At 36.7% G+C, this 27,758-nt stretch overlaps 1 protein-coding gene across 10 annotated transcripts in view; it reads right to left on the bottom strand.

The window, feature by feature from the left end:
* The window catches only part of CARF (calcium responsive transcription factor), an 87,944-nt gene that overhangs the window by 59,300 nt on the left and 886 nt on the right, over nt 1-27,758 (bottom strand). For 7 of the 10 annotated variants that reach the window (XR_009403013.1, XR_009403011.1, XR_009403012.1 and 4 more), the window contains exons 2-4: nt 24,143-24,308; nt 11,610-11,728; nt 9,522-9,740 (exon numbers count right to left, since the gene is read on the bottom strand). Coding sequence is in view for 6 of the 10 variants with exons in the window: in XM_059393231.1 (XP_059249214.1) it covers nt 9,522-9,740; nt 11,610-11,687 (297 nt within the window). In the remaining 4 variants the exon portion in view is untranslated. Of the gene's footprint in view, nt 1-9,521; nt 9,741-11,609; nt 11,729-16,155; nt 16,290-17,741; nt 17,801-24,142; nt 24,309-27,474; nt 27,587-27,758 lie in introns of those variants that run through there. The other 3 variants (XM_059393228.1, XM_059393227.1, XM_059393229.1) reach the window with 3 other exon arrangements.

Raw genomic sequence — 27,758 nt, 5'->3', positions numbered from 1 at the left:
TGTATGAGGTCTAATTACTTAGTAATGTGAACAAGAATCTCACAGGACTTAATGTATTTGCTTTTTTTCTACTTACTGTATTATATCCCTATTTGTTCTGTATTTTATGTCACTTTCATTCGTATCTCACAATGTATCTTGTTAGATGTCTAATTAAACAGAATTTATTTTTATATCTTTGAATTTTTATATATTCTGTCTTGGTCCATAAGGAATACCAAAGAATGCCCCAAAAGTCTGAAAATATAAAAAAAATTATGTTTACTATTTCTATTTTTTCCTTCAGCTTAACATTGAATCTATTCCCTTAAATTTAGAGAACTAAATTTAGTTCAACTAAAAGGGTCAACTAAAAGGCTGTCTAAAGCTGGAAAAAAAAAAAAAACGATTTTGAGCCCAACATTTGAAAAACAAAACTAATATATTTTTTAAGATTTATTTTTTCTCAGTGTTCAAAAATTGTTTATGTACCACATCCAGTGCTCCATGCAATACGTGTCCTCCATTTGAAGACAAGTTTATCTTAAATTTCCAGACTTTCTGGACACCCTGTACACTTTATTACCTAACATATTACTCTTCTATTGACACAGTGTAACTGTTTTACCCAAGGTCTACGAGCCTCAATTCTTATTCAAGTAATTCTTTGTAATCATTCCAACACACTTACCAAGAGGGCCTTTTTTAAATTAAATTTTTTAAATTAACATATTTTATTTGCCCCAGGGGTACCAGTCTGTGAATCATAAGGCTTACACACTTCACAGCTCTGACCATAGTGCACACCCTCCCCAATGTCCATAACCCAAACACCCTCTCCATACCCCCTCCCCCAAGCAAGCCTGAGTTTGTTTTGTGACATTGAGTCTCTTATGCTTTGTCTCCCTCCCGATCCCAGCTTGTTTCGTTTTTTCCTCCCCTACCCCTTATACCCCCCACGTTGCCTCTCAAATTCCTTATATCAGGGAGATCATATAATTGTTTTTCTCTGATTGACTTATTTTGCTCAGCATAATACCCTCTAGTTCCATTCATGTCATTGCAAATGGCAAGATGTCATTTCTTTTGATGGTTGCATAGTATTCCATTGTATGTATATATATATATACCACATCTTTATCCATTCATCTGTTGATGGACATCTAGGTTCTTTCCATACTTTGGCAATTGTGGACATTGCTGCTATAAACATTCAGGTGCACACGCCCCTTCGTATCACTACATTTGTATCTTTAGGGTAAATACCCAGTAGTGCGATTGCTTCAAGTTTTTGAGGAACCTCCATGCTGTTTTCCAGAGTGGCTGCACCAGCTTGCATTCCCACCTACAGGGTAGGAGGGCTCCCCTTTCTTTGCATCCTTACCAGCATCTGTCGTTTTTTTGTTAATTTTAGCCATTCTAACTGGTGTGAGGTGGTATCTCATTGTGGTTTTGATTTGTATTTCCCTGATGCCAAGTGATGTGGAGCACTTTTTCATGATTCTGTTGGCCACCTGGACGTCTTCTTTGCAGAAGTGTCTATTCATATCCTCTGCCTATTTCTCGATTGGATTATTCTTTGACTATTGAGTTTGATAAGTTCTTTATAGATTTTGGATACTAGCCCTTTATCTGATATGTCATTCCCGAATATCTTCTCCCATTCTGTCAGTTTCCTTTTGGTTTTGTTGACTGTTTCCTTTGCTGTGCAAAAGCTTATGATCTTGATGGAAGTCCCAATAGTTCATTTTTGCCCTTGCTTCCCTTGCCTTTGGCGATGTTTCTAGGAAGAAGTTGCTGTGGCTGAGGTCAAAGAGGTTGGTGCCTGTGTTCCCCTTAGGGATTTTGATGGATTCCTTTCTCACACTGAGGTCTTTTATCCATTTTGGGTCTTATTTTCGTGCGTGGTGTAAGCAAATGGTCCAGTTTCATTTTTCTATATGTGGCTGTCCAATTTTCCCAACACCATCTGTTGAAGAGACTGTCTTTATTCCATTGGACATTCTTTCCTGCTTTGTCAAAGATTAGTAGACTACAGAGTTGAGGATCTATTTCTGGGCTCTCTATTCTGTTCCATTGATCTATGTGTCTGTTTTTGTTCCAGTACCATACTGTCTTGATGATGACAGCTTTGTAATAGAGCTTGAAGTCTGGAATTGTGATGCCACCAACTTTAGCTTTATTTTTCAACATTCCTCTGGCTATTCAAGGTCTTTTCTGGTTCCATATAAACTTTAGGTTTATTTGTTTCATTTTTTTGAAAAAAAAAAAAAAAGGTAGTATTTTGATAGGGATTGCATTATATGTGTAGGTTGCATTAGTTAGCATAGACATTTGCACAATATTTGTGCTTCCGATCCATGAGCATGGAACATTTTTCCATTTCTTTGTGTCTTCCTCAATTTCTTTCATGAGTACTTAATAGTTTTCTGAGTACAGATTCTTTGCCTCTTTGTTTAGGTTTATTCCTAGGTATCTTACGGTTTAGGGTGCAATTGTAAATGGGATTGACTCCTTCATTTCTCTTTCTTTTGTCTTGTTGTTGGTGAATAGAAATGCAACTGATTTCTGTGCATAGATTTTATATCCTGACACTTTACTGAATTCCTGTACAAGGTCTAGCAGTTTTGGAGTGGAGTCTTTTGGGTTTTCCACATAAAGTATCATATCATCTGCAAAGAGTGATAGTTTGACTTCTACTTTGCTAATTTGGGTGCCTTTAATTTCTTTTTGTTGTCTGATTGCTGAGGGTAGGATTCCTAGTACTATGTTGAATAGCAGTGGTGATAGCGGACATCCCTGCTGTATTCTTGACCTTAGCAGAAAAGCTCTCATTTTGTCTCCACTGAGAATGATATTCATGGTGGGTTTTTCCTAGATGGCTTTGAAGATATTGAGGTATGTACCCTCTATCCCTATACTTTGAAGAGTTTTGATCTAGAAAGGATGCTGTACTTTGTCAAATGCTTTTTCTGCATCTATTGAGAATATCATATGGTTCTTTCCTTTCTTTTCTTAATGTACTATATCACATTGACTGATTTACGAATGCTGAACCAACCTTGCAGCCCTGGAATAAATCCCACTTGGTTGTGGCGAATAATCCTTTCAATGTACAATCCTTTCAATGGATCCTACTGGCCGGTATTTTGGTGAGAATTTTCACATCTGTATTCATCTAGGGTATTGGTCTGTAATTCTTTTTGTTGGGGTCTCTGCCTGGTTTTGGGATCAAGGTAATGTGGCCTCATAAAATGAGTTTGAAAGTTTTCCTTCCATTTCTGTTTTCTGGAACAGTTTCAGGAGAATAGGTATTATTTCTTCTTTAAATGTTTGGTAGAATTCCCCTGGGAAACCATTTGGCCCTGGACTCTTGTTTGGTGGGAGATTTTTGATGACTGCTTCAATCTCCTTACTGATTATGGGTCTGTTTCTTCCTGGTTCAGTTTTGGTAGATTATGTATCTCTATGAATTCAGCCATTTCTTCCAGATTGTCAGACTTGCTGGTGTACAGTTGCTCATAATATGTTCCTATGCTTGTTTTTATTTCTTTGGTGTTGGTTGTCATCTCTCCTCTTTCATTCATGATTTTTATTATTTGGGTCCTTTCTCTTTTCTTTTTGATAAGTTTGGCCAGGAGTTTAACAATCTTATTAATTCTTTCAGAGAACCAGCTCCTAGTTTCATTGATTTGTTCTCTCATTCTTTCAGTTTCTATTTCACTGATTTCTGCTCTGATCTTTATTTCTCTTCTCCTGCTGGGTTTAGGCTTTCTTTGCTGTTCTTTCTCCAGCTCCTTTGGGTATAGGGTTAGGCTGTGTACCTGAGACCTTCTTGTTTCTTAAGAAAGACTTGTATGGCTATATACTTTCTTCTCAGGACCACCTTTGCTGTGTCCCACAGATTTTGAACAGCTGTGTTTTCATTATCATTTGTTTCCATGAATTTTTTCAATTCTTCTTTAATTTCCTGGTTGACCCATTCATTCTTTAGAAGGATGCTCTTTAGTCTCCGTGTATTTGAGTTCTTTCCAACTTTCCTCTTGTGATTGAGTTCTAGTTTCAGAGTACTGTGGTCTGAGAATACGCAGGGAATGATTCGTCTTTCGGTACCAGTTGAGACCTGATTTGTGACCCAGTATGTGATCTATTCTGGAGAATGTTCCATGAGCACCAGAAAAGAATGTGTATTGTTGCTTTGGGATGGAATGCTCTGAATATATCTGTTATGTCCATCTGGTCCAGTGTGTCATTTAAGGTCTTTATTCCCTTGTTGATCTTTTCCTTGGATGATCTGTCCATTTCAGTGAGGCGGGGGGGGGGGGGCGTTAAAATCCCCTACTATTATTGTATTATTGTCAAGTGTTTCTTTAATTTTGTTATTAATTGGTTTATATAGTTGGCTGCTCCCATTTTAGGGGAACAGACATTTAAAATTGTTAGCTCTTATTGTTGGACAGACCCTTTGAGTATGATTTAGCAGATTCAATTATTTTGAGTATGATACCATTGTATGTTACAGACTTCTTGCCCTGAGCTGCTTTCAGGATTTTCTTTTTGTCACTAAGACTTGTAAGTGTTACTATTAGATGACGGGATATAGACCTATTCTTATTGATTTTGGGGGGAGGGTGCGTTCTCTGTGCCTCCTGGATATTGATGCTTGCTCTCTTTGCCGTATTAGGGAAATTCTCTGTTATAGTCCACTCCAATATACATTCTGGCCCCTCTCTCTTTCTTCTTCTTCTGGAATCCCAATTCTTCTAATATTGTTTCATCTTATGATATCACTTATCTCTCAAATTCTTCCCTCATGGTCCAGTAGTTGTTTGTCTCTCTTTTGCTCAGCTTCTTTATTCTCTGTCATTTGGTCTTCTTTGTCAGTGATTCTCTCTTCTGCCTCATTTATCCTAACAGTAAGAGCCTCCATTTTTTATGGCACCTAATTAATAGCTTTTTTGATCTCAGCTTGGTTAGATTTTAATTCTTTTATTTCTCCAGAAAGGGCTTTTATTTCTTTAGACAGGGTTTCTCTAATATCTTCCATGCCTGTTTGGAGCCCAGGTAACACCTTGAGAATCATCATTCTGAACTCTCGATCTGACATTTTACCAATGTCCATACTGATTAGGTCCCTAGCCTCTGGTACTGCCTCTTGTTCTTTTTTTGTGTGTGGTGAGTTTTTCCCGCCTTTTCATTTTACCCAGAGAATATGTGAAGGAGAGAATGAAACACTAAAAGGGTGGCAAAGACCCCAGAAAAATGTACGCTAACCAAATCAGAAGAGACCCCAAATAGGGGAAGAAGAAAAGGGGTAAAAAGAAATTTATTAAAAAAAAAATTTTTTTTTAACTATATGATAGACTGGTGAATAGAACAGAGCCACCCACTTGATTTGGGTGTATTTTGGTCTCTTAAAAGAAACTACCTCCCAAAATTTTTAAAGAAAGAAAAACTTATATATATATACATAAAAATAAGAACAAACATGAGAAGGAACGGAATATGACTGTAAAGATGAAAATAAAAAAAGAATTCTAAACAAGGAATTGATAAGATAAGTTGGTTGGAAAAAGAAAGAGGAGAGAATTTGCTCAGGCTGGAGACCATATCAAAGCCCTATCCTATATTTAGGGTATATTTTGATCTATTGGAAGAAACTGTATCCCAAAATTTTTGTATAAGAAAAAACCCTTTATGTATACAAAAAATATAGATACTATGAAGGATAAAGATAAAATATGACTACAATAATGGAGGTTTAAAAAGTGTTTTTTAAAGAAAGTATTGTTAAGATAAACTAATTTAAAAACCTTAAAAGAGGAAAGAGGACACGTTAAATAAAATTAGAATAAGAAAAAATTAAATAAAATAAATTTAATTAACTTTGCAAGACTAAAGAATCATGAGGTGAAAGCCATGAATTCCATGCTTTGCTTTCTCTTCCTCTGGAATTCCACTGTCCTCCTTGATCAGTGAGCTTGGTCTTGGCTGGATGTTCTTGCTGATCTTCTGGGGTGATTCTCAAATGTCTTTGCCCGAGGTGGAATTGCACTGCCCTTGCCAGGGGCCAGGCTAAGTAATCTACTGTTTGCTCTCAGGAGCTCTTTTGTTCCCTGAACACTTTCTGTAGAGCCCTGGAGGACAGGAATGAAAAATGGCAGCCTCCCATTCTCCGGCCTGGAGGGAAGACAGCCTTTCTGTTTTATAAAACATGAAAACATTACTGATGCGTGACAGAGAGTGCAGCTCTAGTTTTAAGAGGGTCATTGGAAAAAAATTTTAATTTAAAAAAAATTAAATTTGAAAAAAATTTCAATGAAGTAGATGCTTTAGGGACAATTACTGTAAACATTTCTCAGAAATTAAGACTAGTAATTGTTTCCCTCCCCCAAAGTTTATCAAGTTTCTTAAGATAAAAATACCTTGCCATAACTCTTATCACTTCACTATGAAAAAGTAACTGTAAACTCTGATGACAATAATTGCTTGACGTTTGTTGAATGCATACTAAATGGCAAGACTTTACATGCATTATTGTATTTATTCCCTATCATATGTAAATCAAGTATATACATTTTATACTTGAGGATACTGTCATAAGAGGTTACACAACTCATGCAAGATAGGGTGGTGAGTTGAAATTCAAACCCAAATTCAAACAACTATTCTATACTGCTTCCCATTATCTGATGATTTTACTTAACCTAAAAGAAGACAAAAACAATACAAGAAATATTGCTGGGCTTTAAAAGGCAACAGTAATAACATGGTTTTTAAATTCCTTTCTCCTTAAATAAGATCAAATACTTGTAAAAAAATATTCCATTCATTCTTAGAAAATAAATCTACTAAATCCAAATAAAACACATATATTTATAATTTATTTACTCATATGAAAATTTCATAATTAAGAAAGATCTGTGGAATACCTCTAACTTTTGGAAATCTGCTTCCTATGTAGAGTGGAGGAGAGCCTCCTCTACTTTCCCCTTCCTTAGCTTTCTCCTCCCATAGCTTCCTTCTACCTGGTACCTAGAAAACTATTTTCAGTTCATGTAATTTGATAACAGTGACAATAATATTACTTTTCCTATTTTAAAAGAAAGTTACTTTTAATCTTCGCTATGAAATCAAAGTTTTGAAAAGTCACCTGTTGCAATGCATTCTATTTGAGGCAGACCATAAATATTATCAGAAAACCTTGACTAATAAGTAGTCATATTTACTGGGCTCTTTGTGTACTGTACGATATATCTGATAAATCCAAAAATACCATCCCTGCTTCACTTTAAAACCTCTTCATTTGTTGCAGATTCACCCACTACAGAATCTTTACTACTTCCTTGATAACTTCTACATCAAAAAAAAAATCACATTAAAGAAAATTTTTTTTTTAAAGATTTTATTTATTTATTTGAGAGAGACACAGTGAGAGAGAACATGAGCGAGGAGAAGGTCAGAGAGAGAAGCAGACTCCCCTTGGAGCTGGGAGCCGGATGCGGGACTCGATCCCGGGACTCTGGGATCATGACCTCAGCCGAAGGCAGTCGTCCAACCAACTGAGCCACCCAGGCGTCCCAAGAAAATTTTTTTTAAAAAAAGCTCCATATGGGGACGCCTGGGTGGCTCAGTTGGTTAAGCAGCTGCCTTCGGCTCAGGTCATGATCCCGGCGTCCTGGGATCGAGTCCCACATCGGGCTCCTTGCTCCACGGGGAGCCTGCTTCTCCCTCTGACTCTGCCTGCCACTCTGTCTGCCTGTGCTCGCTCTCGCTCTCTCTCTCTGACTAAAAAAATAAAAAAAAAAAAAAAAAAAAAAAAAGCTCCATATGGTGGGAGATCTTGAAAATGAGAAAGACTGTGCATGTATAGGGGCAGGGGTTTTTTTAAGCATCACTATACTTCTGCTCAGTTTTGCTTTGTTTTTTTTTTTAAAGATTTTATTTATTTATTTGACAGAGAGGGATCACAAGTAGGCATAGAGGCAGGCAGAGAGAGAGAGAGAGAGGAGGAAGCAGGCTCCCTGCTGAGCAGAGAGCCCGACGTGGGACTCGATCCCAGGACCCTGAGATCATGACCTGAGCCGAAGGCAGCAGCTTAACCCACTGAGCCACCCAGGCGCCCTCAGTTTTGCTTTGAATCTAAAATTGCTCTTAGGGTGCCTGGGTGGCTCAGTGGTTACAGCCTCTGCCTTCGGCTCAGGTCATGATTCCAGGGTCCTGGGAGCTAGCCCTGCATTGGACTCTCTGCTCAGCAGGGAGCCTGCTTCCTCCTCTCTTTCTGCCTGCCTCTCTGCCTGCTTGTGCTCTCTCTCTGACAAATAAATAAATAAATAAATAAATAAAATCTTTATAAATGACTAATAAAATTAATACACATCTTATAAGACTGTTCAAGAAAAAATAGAGAAGGTGCCAACAAGCAGTGTCAGGAAGAAAATGGGGGCATCATCCTACTGATTCTATAGATTTAAAATATTTATATGCTTTGTTCTATACTTGATATATAATAGCTGCAGAATAACAATACTAAGATTATTATTAATATTAAATTCATTGAACGTTTACACATTTTGTTTCTAGATTATATCTTGTTAGAGATGTACAATCAGATTACTGTCTTTGAAATAATTCACTAAGGTGCTTGAGTGGCTCAGTTGGTTAAGTGTCTACCTTTAGCTCAGGTCATGATCTCAGGGTCCTTGGATCGAATACCCCAACAGGCTCAGCAGGGAGCCTGCTTCCTCCCTCTTTGCCTACTTGTGATTTCTCTGTCAAATAAATAAAACCTTTTAAAAAAAATAAAAATAAAATAATTCTATTATGTAATTAATACCCATTGCAGAAAATTTGGAAAACAGGTAAACAAGACATATGTTATTCTTCGTATTATTAATGTAAAGATATTCTTTTTTTTTAATGTAAGGATATTCTTATTAGTCAGAGAGAAACGAAGTTTTTCTCAATAATTCTCTTTAATTTCCAACAAAACCATCTTTTATTTCTTCTACTCAAACTTGGCCATGAATATTTCAGAAACAATTTAAAGCAGCATTTTCACCTTTTATGCACTGTCACTTACATGACACATACGTATCTACATCAGCGAAGCTATGTCTAATTGCCAGTATACCACTGCTATTTCCATTGTTTTCTTTTGCTTCAAGAAGGCATACCAACCTGTGGCATGCAAGTTAGTGACTGAGAGATGGATAAAGCAATAACCTTGAGTTCAGTCAAATGCATACACAAAAATAAATGTAAGTTACATGTAAACTCTGGCACTAGTCACATGATACATTTCCAACTGATCTCAAAGTAACAGTGTACCTAGACCTAGTGACTGGGAAGTAGTTTTACATTCTATTAGTAATCCTAAAATGAAATCTTTTAAAATCTTCAGGTAACATTAAAATGAACGTCATGGAAACAGTATTTTCAAAGCAACGCAAGTCAACAGTTTCAAGAAATTAAGGTCATCTAGTAAGGTTAATACATTTTGCTAAATAGCATAAAACTGATTATTTATGAAATACACTCACCATTTGTGCATTAGAATCCCCCAATGACTGGAGTTCATATTGAATAGGTTGCTTATTTTGGTCCACTAGATGGAATTGTTCTGCAGAAAGAGTCTGTGTCTGCCCTGGTATATTCTGTGATGTGAGTGAATTATCTGCTTCATGAGAGGCGATGGGTAAAACTCTAGGAGAACCATTCTGTCCAAAGGAAGGATCCCTGGAGTCCATGCAGGTTAGATGCTTTTGTAAAGAAAAAAAAAGCACTAAGGGTGTTTGTAAAATATGTCACAATTTGTATCTTTTAAATTAAAAAAAAATTTTTTTTTAAGGTTTTAAGTAATCTCTACACCCAACATGGGACTCAAATTCACAACCCCAAGAGTAGCAGGCTCTATCAATTGAACCAGCCCGGAGCCCGTAATGTTCTAATAAAAAAAAAACAAAACAAAAAAAACCACCACAAAACAAAGAATGTTTATTAGCCACTGTGGAAACAGTATGGAGGTTCCTCAAAAAATTAAAAATGTAACTACCTTATGATCCAGTAATCACAATACTGGGTATTTATCAGAAAATACAAAAACATTAATTCAAAGGGATACATGAACCCGTATGTTTATACAGCAGCATTATTTACAATAACCGAATTATGGAAACAGCTTAAGTATCCAATGATTGATGAATGGATGTGGTATGAATCGATGAAGATGTGGTATAAGACACAATGGAATATTATTCAGCCATAAAAAAAAAAGAATGACATCTTGCCATGTGCAACAACATGGATGGAGCTAGAAAGTATAATGCTAAGTGAAGTCAGTCAAAGAAAGAGAAATACCATATGATTTCACTCATATATGGAATTTAAGAAATAAACAAATGAGGAAAGGGATAAAGAGAAAGAGAAAATCAAGAAACAGACTATTAATAAAAGAGAACATACTGATGATTACTAGAGCAGGGGGTGGGGAGGTGGGGTGGACAGGTTAAATAGGAGATGGGGATTAAGGAATGTACTTGTTTTGGGGGATTTTTGGGGTTTTTGTTTGTTTTTACAATTTTTTTTGTTTTTGTTTTTGTTTTTACACTTTGTTAAAGTAGGTTCCATGGCCAATGCAGGGCCCAAACTAACAACCCTGAGATCAAGACCTGAGCTGAGATGAACAGTCAGATGCCCAACATTAGACTGAGCCACCCAGGCACCCAGGAGTGCACTTGTGATGAGCACTTGGTGATGTATAAAACAGTTGAACCAATATATTATATACCTGAAACTAATATGTTAATTATCTGGAATTTAAAGTAAAATAAATAGAAAGCCATAATAAAAATGGAAAGATTCATTTCTCAGTTAATCATTCACTTCATTTTTCACAAGAGTCAATTCACACAGACTGATATAGACAGAAAGCTGTTCTAAACCGAAATTGTTGATTTTTATATTTTATTTCAATCGTATTGAAATAAAATTGTCCATGGGAACACATCCTGAAGTCATGATATATAATTCAAAACACAGATTTTTCTTTATATATAGATTTTAAGAATATAGAATTTTTATAATAGAGCTTTTAAGTAAAAGCTTTACTTTTGGTGCACCTGGGTGACTCAGTGGGTTAAGCATCTGCCTTCAGCTCAGGTCATGATCTCAGGGTCCTGAGATCAAGCCCTGCACCGGGCTCTCTGCCTGCTTGCCTCTCTCTCTGCCAACTTGTGATCTCTGTCAAATTAAAAAAAAAAAAAAAAAGCTTTACTTTTAAGTAAAGCTCTATATTATAAAGTTAAGTATATGATAGAATTGTGGATAAATTGTAACTTTTTTGAATAAAATTAAATATAATACTATTTCTTATACATTAAAAAGTTATTAAATGGGGGCACCTGGGTGGCTCAGTTGGTTAAGCATCTGCCTTTGGATCAGATCATGATCCTAGGGTCCGGGGATCAAGCCCCACATAAGGCTCCCTGTGCAGCAGGGAGCCTGCTTCTCTCTCTCCCTCTGCCTGCCACTTTCCATGCTGTGTTATCCATCAAATAAATAAATAAAACCTTAAAAAAATATAGAAGTTGTTAAATGGAATGGAAAAAAGTTCCCAGTTAAATTCTTACCTCATATACTTGAGAATCTGTTTTTGATTCTTCAGAATCATTATGGTTGACTCTTAGGGAATCGTTAGATTGTTCCATGCTGGTATATTCAATTCCATTTTCTTCTTATTAGTTAATAGCTGAAAAAAATGTAAGTATCTGATGAAAGCACTTAACATTTTTATGGAATGTTTGTCTTAAATAAATCTCACATTTCTCCTACTGTGTTAACCCATACTATTCAGGTTAAATAATTTCTATTCTATAGATTAAGAAAATAAACATTTTTGTTAAATGACTTGCCAAGTCACCAGAATACATTCAGGCCAAAACAAAGATTACCATTATGTAGTTTCTTCATCTTACCCTTGATTAAACTCATATACTGGTTAATTAAGATTGTTGTTACAAAACAGGTACTTTTCACCCTTTCAAATACTTCTAAAATTCTCATTTTATAAAGATTTAATGCAAATAAAGGTTCTTAATTTTATGAGTTGAGCACATACTATTGTAGCATTAGATAATTTTAGAAAAGATGTTTTGGTGTAGACAGATTATATACAAACAGATCTTACCATAATGCACATCATACCACTAATACTGGGTTGACAAACTTTGAAAATGAATAAATATGTATTCCAAAAGTTTGAGCCACTTAGGCTTGGTACAGTGGTTAGCTCGAGTGGTGACCTGGCTTTACACACACACCCATACACACACACACACACACAGACACACACACAGACACACACACACACTGCCCCCTTGGGATATTTTGCAAAGTTTGGAAATATTTTTGGTTGTCAAAAATGAGAGAAGAGTGCTACTAGAATCTAATGGAGAGAAGCTAGGGGTACTACTAAATATTTTGGAATGCTCACGGCAGCCTCCAAAACAAAGATATCAATGTTGCTGAGGTTCAGAAAACCTGGCCTACTATAATATAATACTAGATTCTGGATTATCTGAAAGTAATGATGCTTTAAATCTCAAAACCGGAGTAAGGTCAAAACAAAGCTGGTGAAGAGTAACACTAGAAAATTTGTAATATAAAATAAACTTCATAGAATCTTTTTAAGAACGTACACACTTAATTTTATTTTTGATAAAGCAGCACAAAGTCTTCTTAAAAATCCTGAAAGTTTTTATTTTTAAATTAACATGCTTTAAATTGAACTTACTTTTTTGTTTTCGCTATGTAGTTCCATGGATTTTAACACATGTAACCACATCACAGCCAGGATATATACAATAAAGTCACCCTATGCTATAATTTAAATTTATACCTTGTACTTAAGACTTAGTTGGTATATATATTTGAACACACTGAAAATATTTTTCTTTGATAGCACCCATACATACATTTGTAAAATTAACCGTTTCAGAAAATCTACAAGGTTTTGCCATTTCATATTTCCAAAATATTATATTTCTATTCAAATATAAATTGTAATAGGTTAAAAATCAGTCTTATTTTTATATATAACTTTAAAATATCTTAAAGTTGTTTCTCTTTTAAGATTTTAAATTATCACTTGTATTCTAATTCATTACAAAAATCCCCAAAACCTATAGGTCCCTCTCAGGTTAAGGGCAATTTTATTTTATAATGTTCTGGTTCTGTTCCATTTTGAATTTTTTACATATATAAAACTTAGGAATAACGTGTTTTATATATAGTTTAAAAAACAGAAAGTTCCACTAATGGCAATATGGTAGATTAGATAATATAGAAGGCTCTCTTGCTAGAAAACAAAAAAAAAGAAAGTGGGTCTAAAAATACTTTGTGACTAGGAGCTGTTACAGGGCCACTCCCTGCTGTCTATATCCCCTCCCCCACCAAAAAAAAAAAAAAAAAAGAAAGAAAGAAAAAAAGAAAAGAAAAAACTGTGAGCCAAAACCCAAGTGAAAAGCACAAGCAAAGAGGAAAATTTCTGCAACAGCAGTACTAACACACAAGTTTTATGGCTGGGAAAGTGGGGTGTGGATAAGTAGCTTAGGGGAGGGGAAATTAAAATTCCCAAGAAAAGACTAGGAACCTGAAAGATCTTGAGACAATAGTTTAGCCCAGCTTCTGGTAAGACCAAACAGAGCTATTATTTGGAGGAACCCAAACCCAATTAAGGCATTAGTTTCCTTTCATATCGAGATTCAATATAAGCTTATAATCAGAATGCCAAAAACACAGGAAATAAACCTTCAAAAGAAAGAGTCAGCAAAGTCAGACACCTCCTTAAACTTCAAATATTGGAACCATCTGACAGTGAATATAAAATAACCATTTTAAACTCAAAGAAATAAACTGAATGAATAACAGGAATAAGCAAGCAACAAGGCTGAAAAGTTTAATCTGAAAGAGAACTAAACAGAACTTTCAGAAATTAAAAAAAAAAAAAAAAAAAAATGGGGCGCCTGGGTGGCTCAGTGGGTTAAGCGCTTGCCTTCGGCTCAGGTCATGATCTCAGGGTCCTGGGATCAAGTCCCACATCGGGCTGTATGCTCAGCAGGGTGCCTGCTTCCTCCTCCCTCTTTCTGCCCGCCTCTCTGCCTACTTGTGATCTCTCTCTGTTAAATAAATAAATAAAATCTTAAAAAAAAAAAAAAGTAAGTCAATGGATTCATTAAATAGAATAAATTTGGTAGAAAAAACTATTAAATTAGAACCCATATTTTAAAAAATTACCCAGAATTCATCACAGGAAAAACAGAAGATAAAAAACATGAAGAGACTTAAACAAAATAGAAAAAGTATAACATACTTATAATTGGAATCTCAGAAGAATAGAAAAGAAATAGAAAAAACGGCTGGCTGACAGTACTTGAGGGGATAGTAGCTAACAATTTTTCAACACTGAATCCACAGATAAAGTACAAAATGTACCAAAATTAATCAAAAGAAATCTATATCCAATGTAGTAGAAGTACAAAATTCTAAAAAGAAAGGAAAATCTAAAAGTGAAGCAAGAGATAAGATCACCCATGGGGTACTGACATTAGATATATAGCAGACTATTCAATAGCAACACTGGCAGAAGTCATGTTAAAAAAAAGAAAATTAATTCTCAGCATATGATTATATAAGCTGAAAACGATTTCTTTCACAAAGCAGGGTGAGAGGAAGATATTTTAAGATTTTAAAAAACTGAGGGGTGCCTGGGTGGCTCAGTCAGTTACGTGTCTACCTTCAGTTCAGGTCATGTTCTCAGTGGGATCGAGCCCCACATTGGGCTCCCTGCTTAGCAAGGAGCATGCTTCTCTCCCTTCCTCTGCTGCTCTCCCTGCTTCTGCTCTCTCTCTCTCTCTCTCTCTCTTTCAAATAAAAAAATAAAATCTTTAAAAAGAAAAAGTTTTAAAAAACTGAAAATTTACAATGAGTAGATCCTACAAGAAAGAAATTTCTACAGAATGCAGAGAATAAAAATGATACCAGAGGGAAATCCTGAGATGCCAGAAAAATGGTAAGCTAGAAAACTAATAACTCTCAGAAAAACCCAAATAAACACTGTCTGTATAAATAACAGTAATGCTATTATAATTTTGTATATGTGTGTTTTAAGAATAGAAATAAAATACTGAAGAACTAAATAAAATACCCGTAACTCAGGAGGGGGTGATGAGAGATAAACACAGTGTATTAAAACATATGGTATGCAGGAAAAGCAATGCTCAGAGGGAAATCTAGTGCAAATAGGCCTGTATTTTAAAAAAAGAAAAGAAATAAATCCTCAAAACAATAACCTGACATTATTCTTCAAAAATAAACAAGAGCCAACTAAATTGAAATCTAGTAGAAGGAAGAAAATAATATAGATTAGAGATAAGCAAAATCAAGAATAGAAAAGCAAAGAATTAATCAATCTAAAAGTTGGTTCTTCAAAAAGATTGATTAAATTGACAAAACTTTATCGAGACTGACAATAAAAAAAGAACAGACACTAATAACTAGAATCAGAAATTGAAATGGGACATGTCTATAAAATCTTACAGAAACTAAAAAGATCATGAGAAAATACTAAGAACAAACGTACACCTATATCTATTCGCCTATGGTCTTGGTCTTGTATATAGAAAATCCTGAAGAATTCCCAAAAACACTATCAGAGCTAAAACATTCAACAAAGTTACAGGATATAAGATAAATATGCAAAATTCTATCATATTTCTAAAAAAAAGGGCGGGGTGCCTGGGTGGCTCAGATGGTTAAGCATCTGCCTTCGGCTCAGGTCATGATCTCCAGGTCCTGGAATCAAGCCCTACATTAGGCTCCCAGTTCAGCAGGAAGTTTGCTTCTCCCTCTTCCTCTGCCTCACCCATGCTCATGCTCTCTGTCTCAAATGAATAAATAAAATCTTTAAAAAGAAAAAAAAAACCCATTGTATTTCTATATAGTAGCAATGAGCAATCCCAAAATAAAATGAAATTAAGAAAATGATTCATTTGCAATCTTATCAACAAGAATAAAATACTGATAAACAAATTTAAGCAAGAAGTATAAGACTAGTACATTAAAACTATAAAATACTGTTGAATAAAATTAAAGATGTAAATAAATGGAAAGACATACTGTGTTCCTGGAATTGGCAAACACGAACATGGTAATACTATCCAAAGCAATGTAGAGATTCAATGCAATCCTTATCAAAATCCCAATGGTCTTTTTTTTAGTTATGGAAAAGCCAAATTCATATAGAATTACATGGAACCTAAACAGCCAAAACAATCTTGAAAAAGAACAAAGTTGGAGGACTCATTCTTCAAATCTTACTACAAAGCTACAATACTCAAAACAAAAAAAAAAAAAAAAAAAAAAAGCTACAATACTCAAAAGAATATAGTAATGACTTAAGGATAGACATGTGGATCAATGGAATAGAATTGAGAGTCCAGAAAAAACTCAAAACAACTATGGTCAAATAATTTTCAACAAGGGTACCAAAGGGATCCAGTGAGAAATGAATAATAGTCTTCTTCAACAACTGGTGCTGGGACAACTCAATATCCAAATACAAAATAATGAAAATGAACCCCTACCCCTACCCCCTAAACAAAAAAACAAACAAAAAATCCTAAAATAGATCAAGAACCTAAATGTAAGAGTTAAAACCATAAAATTCTTGGAAGAAAATATAAGGATAAATCTTCATGACCTTGGATTTGGCAATGCTTCCCATAGCTAGAACACCAAAAAACTGTAGAGTCAAAATTAAAAATAGGTAAACTGGACATTATAAAAATAAAAACTTTTTGGGGCGCCTGGGCGGCTCAGTGCGCTAAGCCTCTGCCTTCGGCTCAGGTCATGATGTCAGGGTCCTGGGATCGAGTCCCGCATCAGGCTCTCTGCTCAGCAGGGAGCCTGCTTCCCGCCCTCCTCTGCCTGCCTCTCTGCCTACTTGTGATCTCTGTCAAATAAATATATAAAATCTTTAAAAAATAAAAATAAAAATAAAAAAATAAAAACATCTGTGCAAAGGACACCATGACAAGAATGAAAAGACAACCTACAGATGGGAGGAAATATTTGTAAATTAAATCTCTGATAAGGTCTAGAATATATAAAGGGAGCACCTGGGTGGCTCAATCAGTTAAGTGTCCAAACTCTCAATTTCAGCTCAGGTCATGATCTCAGAGTCATGAGACTGAGTCCGGTGTCAGGCTCTGTGCTGGGTGTGGAGCCTGCTTGGGATTCTCTCTCTCTCTCCCTATGCCCCATCTTCCATCTCTCCCTCTCTTAAAAAAAAAAAAAAAATAGTTCAAAGGTCAAAATAGCACCAAAAACTTGGGGGAAAAAACAACAGAATTGGAATTCTTAAACTTTCTGATTTTGAGACTTGTCATGAAACTAAAATAATCAGGATACTTGGTATTAGTGTAAAGACAAAGAGATCAATGAACAGAACAGAGAATCCAGTAAGAGAGCCTCACATATATAGTCATTGCTTTTTTTTCTTTTAAGACTTAGTTATTTGAGAGAGTGAGAGAGAGAGAGAGAACAGGGGAGGGGCAGAGAGAGAGAGAATCTCAAGTAGAAATTAGGTGCTCCTAGTCAAATGCTTTTCAATAAAGGCCAAGGCAATTAAGAGAAAAAGGACAGTCTTTTCGAAAAATGGAGCTGAAACAATAGCTATATGCAAAACAATAAATGACACTTACCTCAAACCATATTAAAAAATCAGCTTGAAACAATCATGGCCAATAAAACTATAAAACTTCTAGAAGAAATCATAGGGAAAAATCTTTGTGACTCTGGGTTTGGCAAAAATATCTTAAATATGACACAAAAAGCACAAAAATATAAGTCTACAAATTGGACTTCACCAAAATGAAACTTTTGTTCATTACATTTTGGGAGAAAATATTTGCAAAACATATTCCTCCTTTTTTTTTTTTTTTGTTTGAGTGTATTCATTTGACAAGGAGAGAGAGAGAAGAGAGAGATGGAGAGAGCACAAGCAGGGAGAGCAACAGAGGGAGAGGAAGAAGAGGCTCCCCACCGAGCAAGGAGCCCACCGCAGGACTCTATCCCAGGACCCTGGGATCACGACCTGAGCAGAAGGCAGACACTCCACTGACTGAGCCACCCAGGCATCCCTTGATAAAGGAATTTATATCCCAACTCTGTAAAGAACTGTTTCAACCCAATTATAAGACAACAACCCAATAAAAAGTGGGCACAATATTTTGAGTACACACTTTACTAAAGAAAACAGACAAACAACTAGAGAAAGGCAAACACCACGTGATCTCTCTTACATGTGGAATTAAGAGATACCATCTTCCAGTTACAAAAGAAGCAAGTCAGGTGGTGCCTGGATGGCTCAGTCACGTTAGGCGTCCAGCTCTTGGTTTCAGTCCAGGTCACGGTCTCAGGGTTGTGAGACTGAGGCCCAAGTCAGGTTCTGTGCTGAGTGCAGTCTACTTGAGATTCTCTCTCTCCCTCTTCCTCTGCCCCCTCCCTTGCTCCCTAAAATAATAAATAAATCTTTAAAAAAAAAAAATTCTCTCCCTCTCCCTCCTCCCTGCTTGCTCGCTCTCTCTCAAAAAAATAGTATCTCACAAGGATAAAAAGTACAGCACACAGAATCTAGTCAATAGTATTGTAATAACTTTTTTTTTTTTTAGATTGTATTTATTTATTTGTCAGAGAGAGAGAGCACAAGCAGGCAGATGGCAGGGAGAGGCAGAGAGAGAAGCAGGCTCCCCGCTGAGCAAGGAGCCCGATGCGGGACCTGATTCCAGGATCCTGGGATCATGACCTAAGCGGAAGGCAGCGGCTTAACCCGCTGAGCCAGCCAGGCACCCCTTGTAATAACTTTTTAATGGAGACAGATAGTACTTATACTTATCACGGTAAGCATTTCATAATGTTTATAATTGTCAAATCGCTATGTTGTATACCTGAAACTGCTATTATATGTGAACTATACTTCATTTGTTTTTTTTAAGGATTTTATTTATTTGACAGACAGAGATCACAAGTAGGCAGAGAGGCAGACAGAGAGAGAGGAGGAAGCAGGGTCCCCGCTGAGCAGAGAGCCCAATGTGGGGCTCGATCCCAGGATTCCAGGATCATGACCTAGGCCAAAGGCAGAGGCTTTAACCCACTGAGCCACGGAGGCACCCCTATACTTCAATTTTTTTAAAAAGGCTATTAAGACACAAAGACAAGGAAAACTTTAAACATATTTTGATAAGTAAAAGAAGTCACACTGAAAAGCCTGCATACTATACAATTTCAAATATATGACTTTTTTTTCAAAAGATTTTATTTATTTATTTCACAGAGATCACAAGTAGGCAGAGAGGAAGGCAGAGAGAGAGGAGAAAGCAGGCTCCCTGCAGAGCAGAGAGCCCGATGTGGGGCTAGATCCCAGGACTCTGGGATCATGACCTGAGCTGAAGGCAGAGGCTTTAACCCACTGAGCCACCTAGGTGCCCTCAAATATATGACATTCTTGAAAAGGCAAAACTATAGACTCAGTAACAAATAGTTGCCACAGGTTGAGAAATTTTTATTTTGATGAAACAATTCTTTATGATATTGTTATGGTGGATACATGACATTTTGACATCAGTTTTGTCAAAATGCACAAAATTATACAACACAAATAGCGACCCTTAATGCAAGCTATAGACTTGTCCATGATACTGTATCAATATTGGTTCATTAACTTGAAGAAATATACCACACTAGTGGTTCCTGGCTGGCTCAGTCTGTGGGGCATGCAGCTCTTCATCTCAGGACTGGGAGTTCTAGTCCCATGTTGGGCAGAGAGTTTATTAAATAAATAAATATTTTTAAAAAAATAAAAAAAGAAATGTGCCACACTAATGCAAAATGTTAATAACAAGGAAAACTGTGCTAGCACACAGAGAAAGGAATGCTGTGGGGGCAGGAATATGGCAATCTTTGTATTCCCTGCTTGATCTTTCTTTCTTTATTTTTTAAAAAGATTTATTTGAGCGAGAGAGAAAGAGAGAAGTGGGAGGGGCAGGGAGAGGAGAGAGAGTCTCAAGCAGACTCCATGCTGGGTGGAGCCGGAGGCAGAGCTAGATTCCATGACCCAAGACCACGACCCAAGCTGAAACCAAGAGCTGGATGCTTAACTGACGATGCCAACTCAGTGCCCTGCTCAGTTTTTCTATAAAGCTATTGATTTTTCTGTAAATCTTCCAATGTCCACAGTAGAAAAATAACACTATTCAAAAAGAAAAGTCTTATAGAGTCAAATGAAAATAAAGTACCACTGAGGGATGCATTAAGACTGAAATAATTGCTGTCAAGAATACAATTCAGTGTAAGTTTATTGAAATATTCACTGTCTAGGGGCGCCTGGGTGGCTCAGTGGGTTACCTCTGCCTTCAGCTCCGGTCATGATCTCAGGGTCCTGGGATCGAGCCCTGCATCAGGCTCCCTGCTCCCCCCATCTCTGCCTGCCTCTCCACCTGCTTGTGATCTCTCTGTCAAATAAATAAATAAAATCTTAAAAAAAGAAAAGAAATAGTCACCATCTAACCACGGTGACATCAAGATTAAGAAATCTTTTTGAGGGGCACCTGGGTAGACAGTCAGTTAAGCCTCCGATGCTTGGTTTTGGCTCAGGTTGTGTTCTCAGCATCGTGAGATCAAGTCCCATGTCTGGCTCCATGCTCAGTCTGGGGTCTGCTTAGGACTCTCTCTCCCTCTGCTCCTCCCTGACCCCATCACGCTCCCTCTTTCTCTTTCTCTAAAATAAGTGAATAAGTCTCTTAAAAAAAAAAAACATTTTTGAGAGCTCTCTGAGTTTTAAATATAAACACTACTATGACAAAATAGATGAAGATTATAAATTTGTCAGAGCTATATAATATAAAGTTTATTGAATTTTTTTCCAAGATTTTATTTAACATGAGATTCAATAACATTTATTTATTTATTTATTTATTTATTTATTTATGGGACACAGTGAGAGAGGGAACACAAGCAGGGGTAGTGGGAGAGGAAGAAGCAGGCTTCCCACAGAGCAGGGAGCCCAATGCTGGGCTCGATCTCAGAACCCCAGGATCATGACCTGAGCCAAAGGCAGAAGCCCAGTGACTAAGCCACCCAGGCGCCCCGAATGGTCCTTTTTTGAAAATTATTTTTATTGGGGCACCTCGGTGGTTCAGTTGGTTAAGCAACTGCCTTCAGCTCAGGTCAGAATCCTGGGATCCTGGGATCGAGGCCTGCATCCAACTCCTTACTCGGCAGGGAGTCTGCTTCTCCCTCTCCTTCTACCTGCTACTCTTCCTGCTTGTGCTCTATGAAATAAATAAATAAGTAATTTTTTTTAAAAGTTTGTTTTTATTTATTTGACAGAGAGAGAGCACAAGCAGGTGGAGCAGCAGGCAGAGCGAGAGAAAAAAGCAGACTCCCAAATGAGAATCCTGATGTGGGGCTTGATCCCGGGATTCCGGGACCGTGACCTGAGCCCAAGGCAGGTGCTTAACTGACTAAGCCACCCAGGCACCCCTGAATGTTTATTATACTTAACAATTACAAGCTAGAATTATTAATAATGACTCTATATTCTGTGATGTAGAACCTATTACCACCCTTTTACTGAAAAGGAAATTGAGGCTCACTGCTTAAAGTTATGGGGTTATCAATTAATGGGCACTATGGTAAAGCACTATGCTAAGAAGTTTTTGTTTTTTTGTTTAAGATTTGTTTATTTGAGAGGGACTGTAAGCAGGGATTAGGGCAGAGGGAGAGAAGCAGACTACCCACTGATCATGGAGCATGGCACAGGCTGGACCTCACCACCCCAGGAACACGATGTAAGGTGAAATCAAGAATTGGGAAGTTTAACCAACTGAGCCACCCAGGCACCCCTAAAAGTATTTCATATACGTCATTTTATATAATCGTTTCAACAACCCTGTGATTCAGTTACTTGCTCCAATTTACATGTAAAGACACAAGACTCAGGCAATTAAGTAACTTTCCCAAGATTATAAATACACTAAGTGGCTGACCAAGGCACATATACTGATCCCAAATCCTACTCTTGCTATTACAACAGGAACTCTATCAAAGTCACAGAAAAAAATTCCCTTCTTCCTTCATTAGTTATAGCTTTAAATCTTTTTTTTTTTTGATAGGTTAACAAATTACAGACGCTAAAAGAAATTCTTTGTTCATATTTCGTTCTCCACTTTTCTTGGTTGAAATTCAATTAAAGGCAGTCCCTAAAGCACCAAAGCCCTCCTGCAAACAATATAAACACCTCTGATCCCTTGAAAAAGCTAGAGTTCGAATCTTGCAGACACTGTAATCACTGAGAAAACATCCTGCAAACAGATTCAAAAGTGGAGCTTGAGAAGAAGTAAAAAGTGCAAATAGCTTAGGGGGGAAAGAATTCTAAAGACTTGCTTCCAGTTTCCTAATAGCTGCCCTGATCCCATTATAAATTTTTTTCATTTTATTTACTTTCTCTTACCCAAGCTGAAATTTTCACTGGAGATAATAAGCCCTTTTTATTTAATTTAATTAATTTGTTTATTTGACAGAGACATACAGTGAGAGAGGGAACACAAGCGGGGGGAATGGGAGAGAGAAAATCTGATTCCCACTGGACAAGGAGCTTGATGTGGGGCTCGATCCCAGGACCTCGGATCATGACCTAAGCAGAAGGCAGATGTTTAATGACTGAGCCACCCAGGCACCTCAACATTTTCTCTTAAAACTAAAAACACTCTGGACATAGTATCAGTCATTAACAAATTTGTGTAAATTTATATATTAAATTTATACAGCTTTCTTCATTTAAGAAGAGTTCATGGGGATGCCTGGGTGGCTCAGTAGGTTAAAGCCTCTGCCTTCGGCTCAGGTCATGATCTCAGGGTCCTGGGATCAAGCCACGCATCCATCTGGCTCTCTGCTCAGCAGGGAGCCTGCTTCCCCTCTCTCTGCCTACTTGTGATCTCTGTCAAATAAATAAATAAAATCTTAAAAAAAAAAAAAAAAAAAAAAAAAGAAGAAGAAGAAGAAGAAAAGTTCAGAATAGCTACCCTGGAAAGTTTAATCTGGAGGTGAGAAAGTAAGTACACCTGAAGCTCAGAACATTTAAAAGGGCTTCAGCAGAGGCCTGAGCTGTGCTGCAATGAGGAAGGCAGGATGAACGCCCCAGGGATTTACACCAGGAAAGGTGGTAAAGATGTTAACAGAAGAACACTGCCAAACATAAACCACCTACTTCAGGATTTTATGCAGACTGGGATTTTGCCACTCAAAGAGAATTTCTTTTTCCGCTGTCTTTTGGAACTCAAAACTCAAAATCTTCCTTTCAGCATATATGTCTATACTACAAGTTAAAGAAATTTTATATGGTTAAACTGGGAAAATACTACTTAAAGTCGTTTCTATATGGAAAAATGGGTTTCGGTATCTATTAACTAATCCATTGGTGAATTGGAAGTTGAAAGTACATTCCTATGCTACAGACATCCTTTTCAAAATCAAATTTTTTTTGAATGAAGGGAAAAAAGTATTACTCCTTCCTCCCTTAATTCCCCCATCAATCTGCATGCTTTTCAATCCTGACAAATGCAGGGTGACTTAAAATATCCAATATTCCCATCTAACCTCAACGTCAGTACATGCTAGAAAGTATTAGCCTTTTTTTTTTTTAAGATTTTATTTATTTATTTGTCAGAGAAAGAGAGAGGTTGAGAGAGAGAGAGAGAGAAAGCACAAGCAGGGGGAGTGGCAGGGAGAGGGAGAAGCAGGCTCTCCACTGAGCAAGGGGCCCCAACATGGAACTTGATCCCAGGACCTGAGCCAAAGGCAGATGCTTAACCTACTGAGCTACCCAGGCATCCCCCTAATGTCCAATTAACTATATCAAAGTGACATTTTTAAGAACAAAGATATTAAGTAGCTAGGTATAAAATGCCTTCTTCTAACTGGTAAACACAAACAGAACAAAGTACCTATATCCAAAGTATAATCTGATTTTTCGTTAATATGTAATAGGTAATAGTTGACTTTTATAGAGATGTTCCTTTCGATTAGTTAAAAATAAAAATATTACCTTCAGGTAGTAGCTCAAGTATAAACTCAGGCCTCAAACATTTTACTAGTCCCAGAAATGCCCTCTCTTGTCCACTCAAGTTCTTCCTTTGAGGGGCACTAAATCATGACAGTTGTGGCTTCATTTGTGTGAGAGCCATAATTGTGTCTTCACAGCAGCATTTCTTCTGTAATGAGAAAGTATTCAATATATATTTTCTTTTCCTAGACATAAAGAAAACTACTAGATTTTATGCAGATTTTATTATAAAATAGCCATTACCAGCCTAGTACAGAACTGCGCTGGTGGTAGAGTGGTGAGCACAGCTGCCTACCTAGTACAGTAGAACCATCCTGTGACTCACTCTGCTGAAGAAAACTACAGATTAGGACTGACTTGACAGATAGCTGCATGTGTCCAGGAGTATGTGACTTAACCTCTCTGTGTCAGTTTCCTTACCTAAAATTAGGCATGTGGACTATAGTTTTGTTCCAAGTCACATTCTGTAACTACTACTCAAAGACCTCCCCAGTAAATTGCATTTCTCTCATGAAATATTTACTAACAGGGCATCTTCTGGAACCACAGAAGCTTGAGACTAAAGATCACCCTCCCTAAAAAACACCCTGTAAAACATCCTGGAATTGGTTTGACGAGGTTAGTTCTTAAGCAAATAGTATTGGGATTACATAAAGAAAACAGAAAGAAGAAAGTATTACATGTATAGGCAGTTAATGATTGGAGTTCAGAACACACACTAAAGCATTACATTTTGCTGTCAAATTGCTTTCTAGAATATTTCTAGAAAAGGTGTTCTTTTTCTCGAAGAGAAATCTCTCACATTAAAAAAGTGGACTTTACCTCACATCAAAAACAAAGATTAGGAAGAAACTGTTAAAAGAGAAGTTTCATGTTTTATAGGGAAAAGGGGGCTTTTTATTGTTTATACATATTTGACTGTATGGCAGAAAGGAAAAGACTGGCTATTCGGGCTTTTCTTTTCTTTTCAGGTCACTCACATCTCTGTGGACCATATTTGGGCCATTGCTGTTTTGCTTCTGTTCAGCAGCAAATTTTATTTGTTCAATACTTTAGAGGTAGTTCTCTCTTAACATCTGATTATTTTGTTGAGTTTCCTTTACAGTCTTGGGTGCGGTAAAATGTATCTGTTAAAGCCAATTACCTGAGAATAAATACCCAAACAGGGTAACTGAAAGATGAAGACACTTTCAGTTTTAGAGACTCTCCTAATTCTAGGTCCCTTTTAGTGTCCTAAGATTTAAAGGATCTTGAAATATATTAAATATCAATGCCAGATTTTTTAACTTATTAACATTAAAAATGTTGCTCAAAAGTACGTTAGAAAATAAAATTTCTCTCATCTTTTAGGGTACGTAAATGGCACAAAGTTCCTTTTATGATGTATGCAAAATGACTATCAGTGGTGTCAAAAATAAATCAAGACTCCTAGTTCACAAATATTTGATAGGACATCTATATATTTTTTTAAAGATGGGTTTGGAAAGTTTTAGTGTGTTAAGTCAACATCAAAATTTTAAATATATGTAAATATATATAAACAATAACTTATTTTGAATTTTCACTGGAAAAAAAAATTTAAGGCCAGTGTTCACAATGTCTCTTTAATCTTAAGGTTTGCCCTCTCTATTAACTTCTTGGTTTCCATTCATTTTTTACCCTGTAAATACACAACTCTTTTTACCTCTGCTCTTTGAGAGCTCTACAGATTATTTCATTTAATCCTCACATCCACTGAGTTGGATCTTACCTCTAGAGATAAGAAGACCAAAGCTGTCAAGTAACTTGCCTAAGATCACAAAGAGCATTAAGGCTCAGATTCAAAATTAAGTTGGAAAAAACAACAAAACCCAAAATAAATAGAACTCTGAAGCCCATGCATAGTCTTCAGACCATACCCTACCATGCCATTACATGCAGAAAAAAAGAAACCTATAATAGAGACACAAGTCTTCCAAGCTGTGATTTTCCAGATAACAATGTATCTTCATGAAAACCACAGTAAATGAATTATGTAGGAAATCATTAAGAACAAAAAGCCTGAAGTTAATGTTCCAAGAAAAACACTCAAAAGTACTACCCTAAGTACTGCATGGAGAGAACACCAAATAGGACAAGTCACTACTGAAAAAAAACACCAAAGCCATCATAGTGGGTGTTCAGTTGCTCTGAACACTTATAATTTTCCTTAACTAAAGGAAGGTCTTAAACAAAAACTGTACTTTGGTGAATTCAACATTTCTGCTTTGCAAATTGAAGGTTTATCTTACGAAGTACATATCTAGGTTTTGTATCTTACTGGTCATACTACTCCATTCAAATTAAGATCAACCTATAGTGACTACCGGGTATTGTACTTTTTTATTTTGGTAAATGTCAAATTGTTGACCACTAAAATTTATTAAACTTTTTAAATTTGTTGTTATTTTTAAGATTTTAAGTAATCTTAAATGTTGGGCTCGAATTTACAACCCGGAGATCAAGGGTTGCTTGCTCCACTGACTGAGCCAGCCAGGAACCCCTCTACCTATACATTTTTCAAAGATATTTTAACCAATAATATTTTATCAATAGTAAAAAAAATTATCTGAAAAAGAACCTAATTATTTGAAGATTATTTTGGGCTCTATGAATGTTAATTCAGGCAATTTTACTGCTGTATCTCAAAAATCACTTATAATTAAAGGAGAATGTTTAAAACTGTCAAATTTCTATCCACCTCTACCAAATTCAGAAAATACGAATTAAATAGCAACACTTCAGTTAAGAAAGTGTTTCAAGTTTCAGGTGGTCTAACTTATTTAAGGTATACAATTCTCACCCTCCCAATGAATCACATGGTTAAATGACCACAGGTTGTTTGCAACCCCAGTTCCTCCTTTCCTAGGACTTCAGTACAGAGGTGTTCTTTTTCTCTAAGAGAAATTCCTCTAACCATGAGGACATTCTTCCTTATTTGTTCAGGTTGGCAAAGCTTCTAGCCAAACTGACATCTAAGTGAAAATGATGGGGATAAATTTAACATTTACTATGTGGCAATTAATTCTCACAGTGACCCACGTGCGGCACAGGGCGGTTAAGAAGTTGCTGAGGCATTCAGGTTGGAGAGCCCGCACTGTAGAAAGGTGAGTGAACTGAAAATATCCTCCTTCCATTACCACTGCTTTCCAGTAAAATATTATTTTTCCACTGGCAATTGTTTAAATACTTTCTCACAGGCTATGGTTGATTTCAGTACCAGGTGCCCACTTAATTGCAGCGCATCTTTAAACAACGCAAAGGAAAACTCCAGTTGTTTTCACCTGCACACATACCGCTCTGCCCACAAATTCTGCCATCCAGTTTTGCCTGATTCTAAACTGCTGTCTCTTGAAGTCCCCCTCTTGCAGTTTTGGCGAAAGACTTAAAAAAGGAACTTTGAGTTCTAGATAGCATCTCTCCCTCCATCCTCCCACAGCGAACAACTAAATTCAATTAGAGTAACTCTCCGGACTATTTAGAGTTAGGTATAGGCCTTTAGGTAACTTCAAGACCGAGGGGGGGGGGGGGGGGGGGCCCCCACCGGGGGGGAAGGGGGGGGGGCCCCCTGCCCCCCCCC

Source organism: Mustela nigripes, chromosome 3 (assembly GCF_022355385.1).
Source record: "Mustela nigripes isolate SB6536 chromosome 3, MUSNIG.SB6536, whole genome shotgun sequence".
NCBI classification, from domain to species: Eukaryota; Metazoa; Chordata; class Mammalia; order Carnivora; family Mustelidae; genus Mustela; species Mustela nigripes.
The sequence above is the reverse complement of the archived record's forward strand: the minus strand, read 5'-3'. Positions and strand labels throughout refer to the sequence as shown.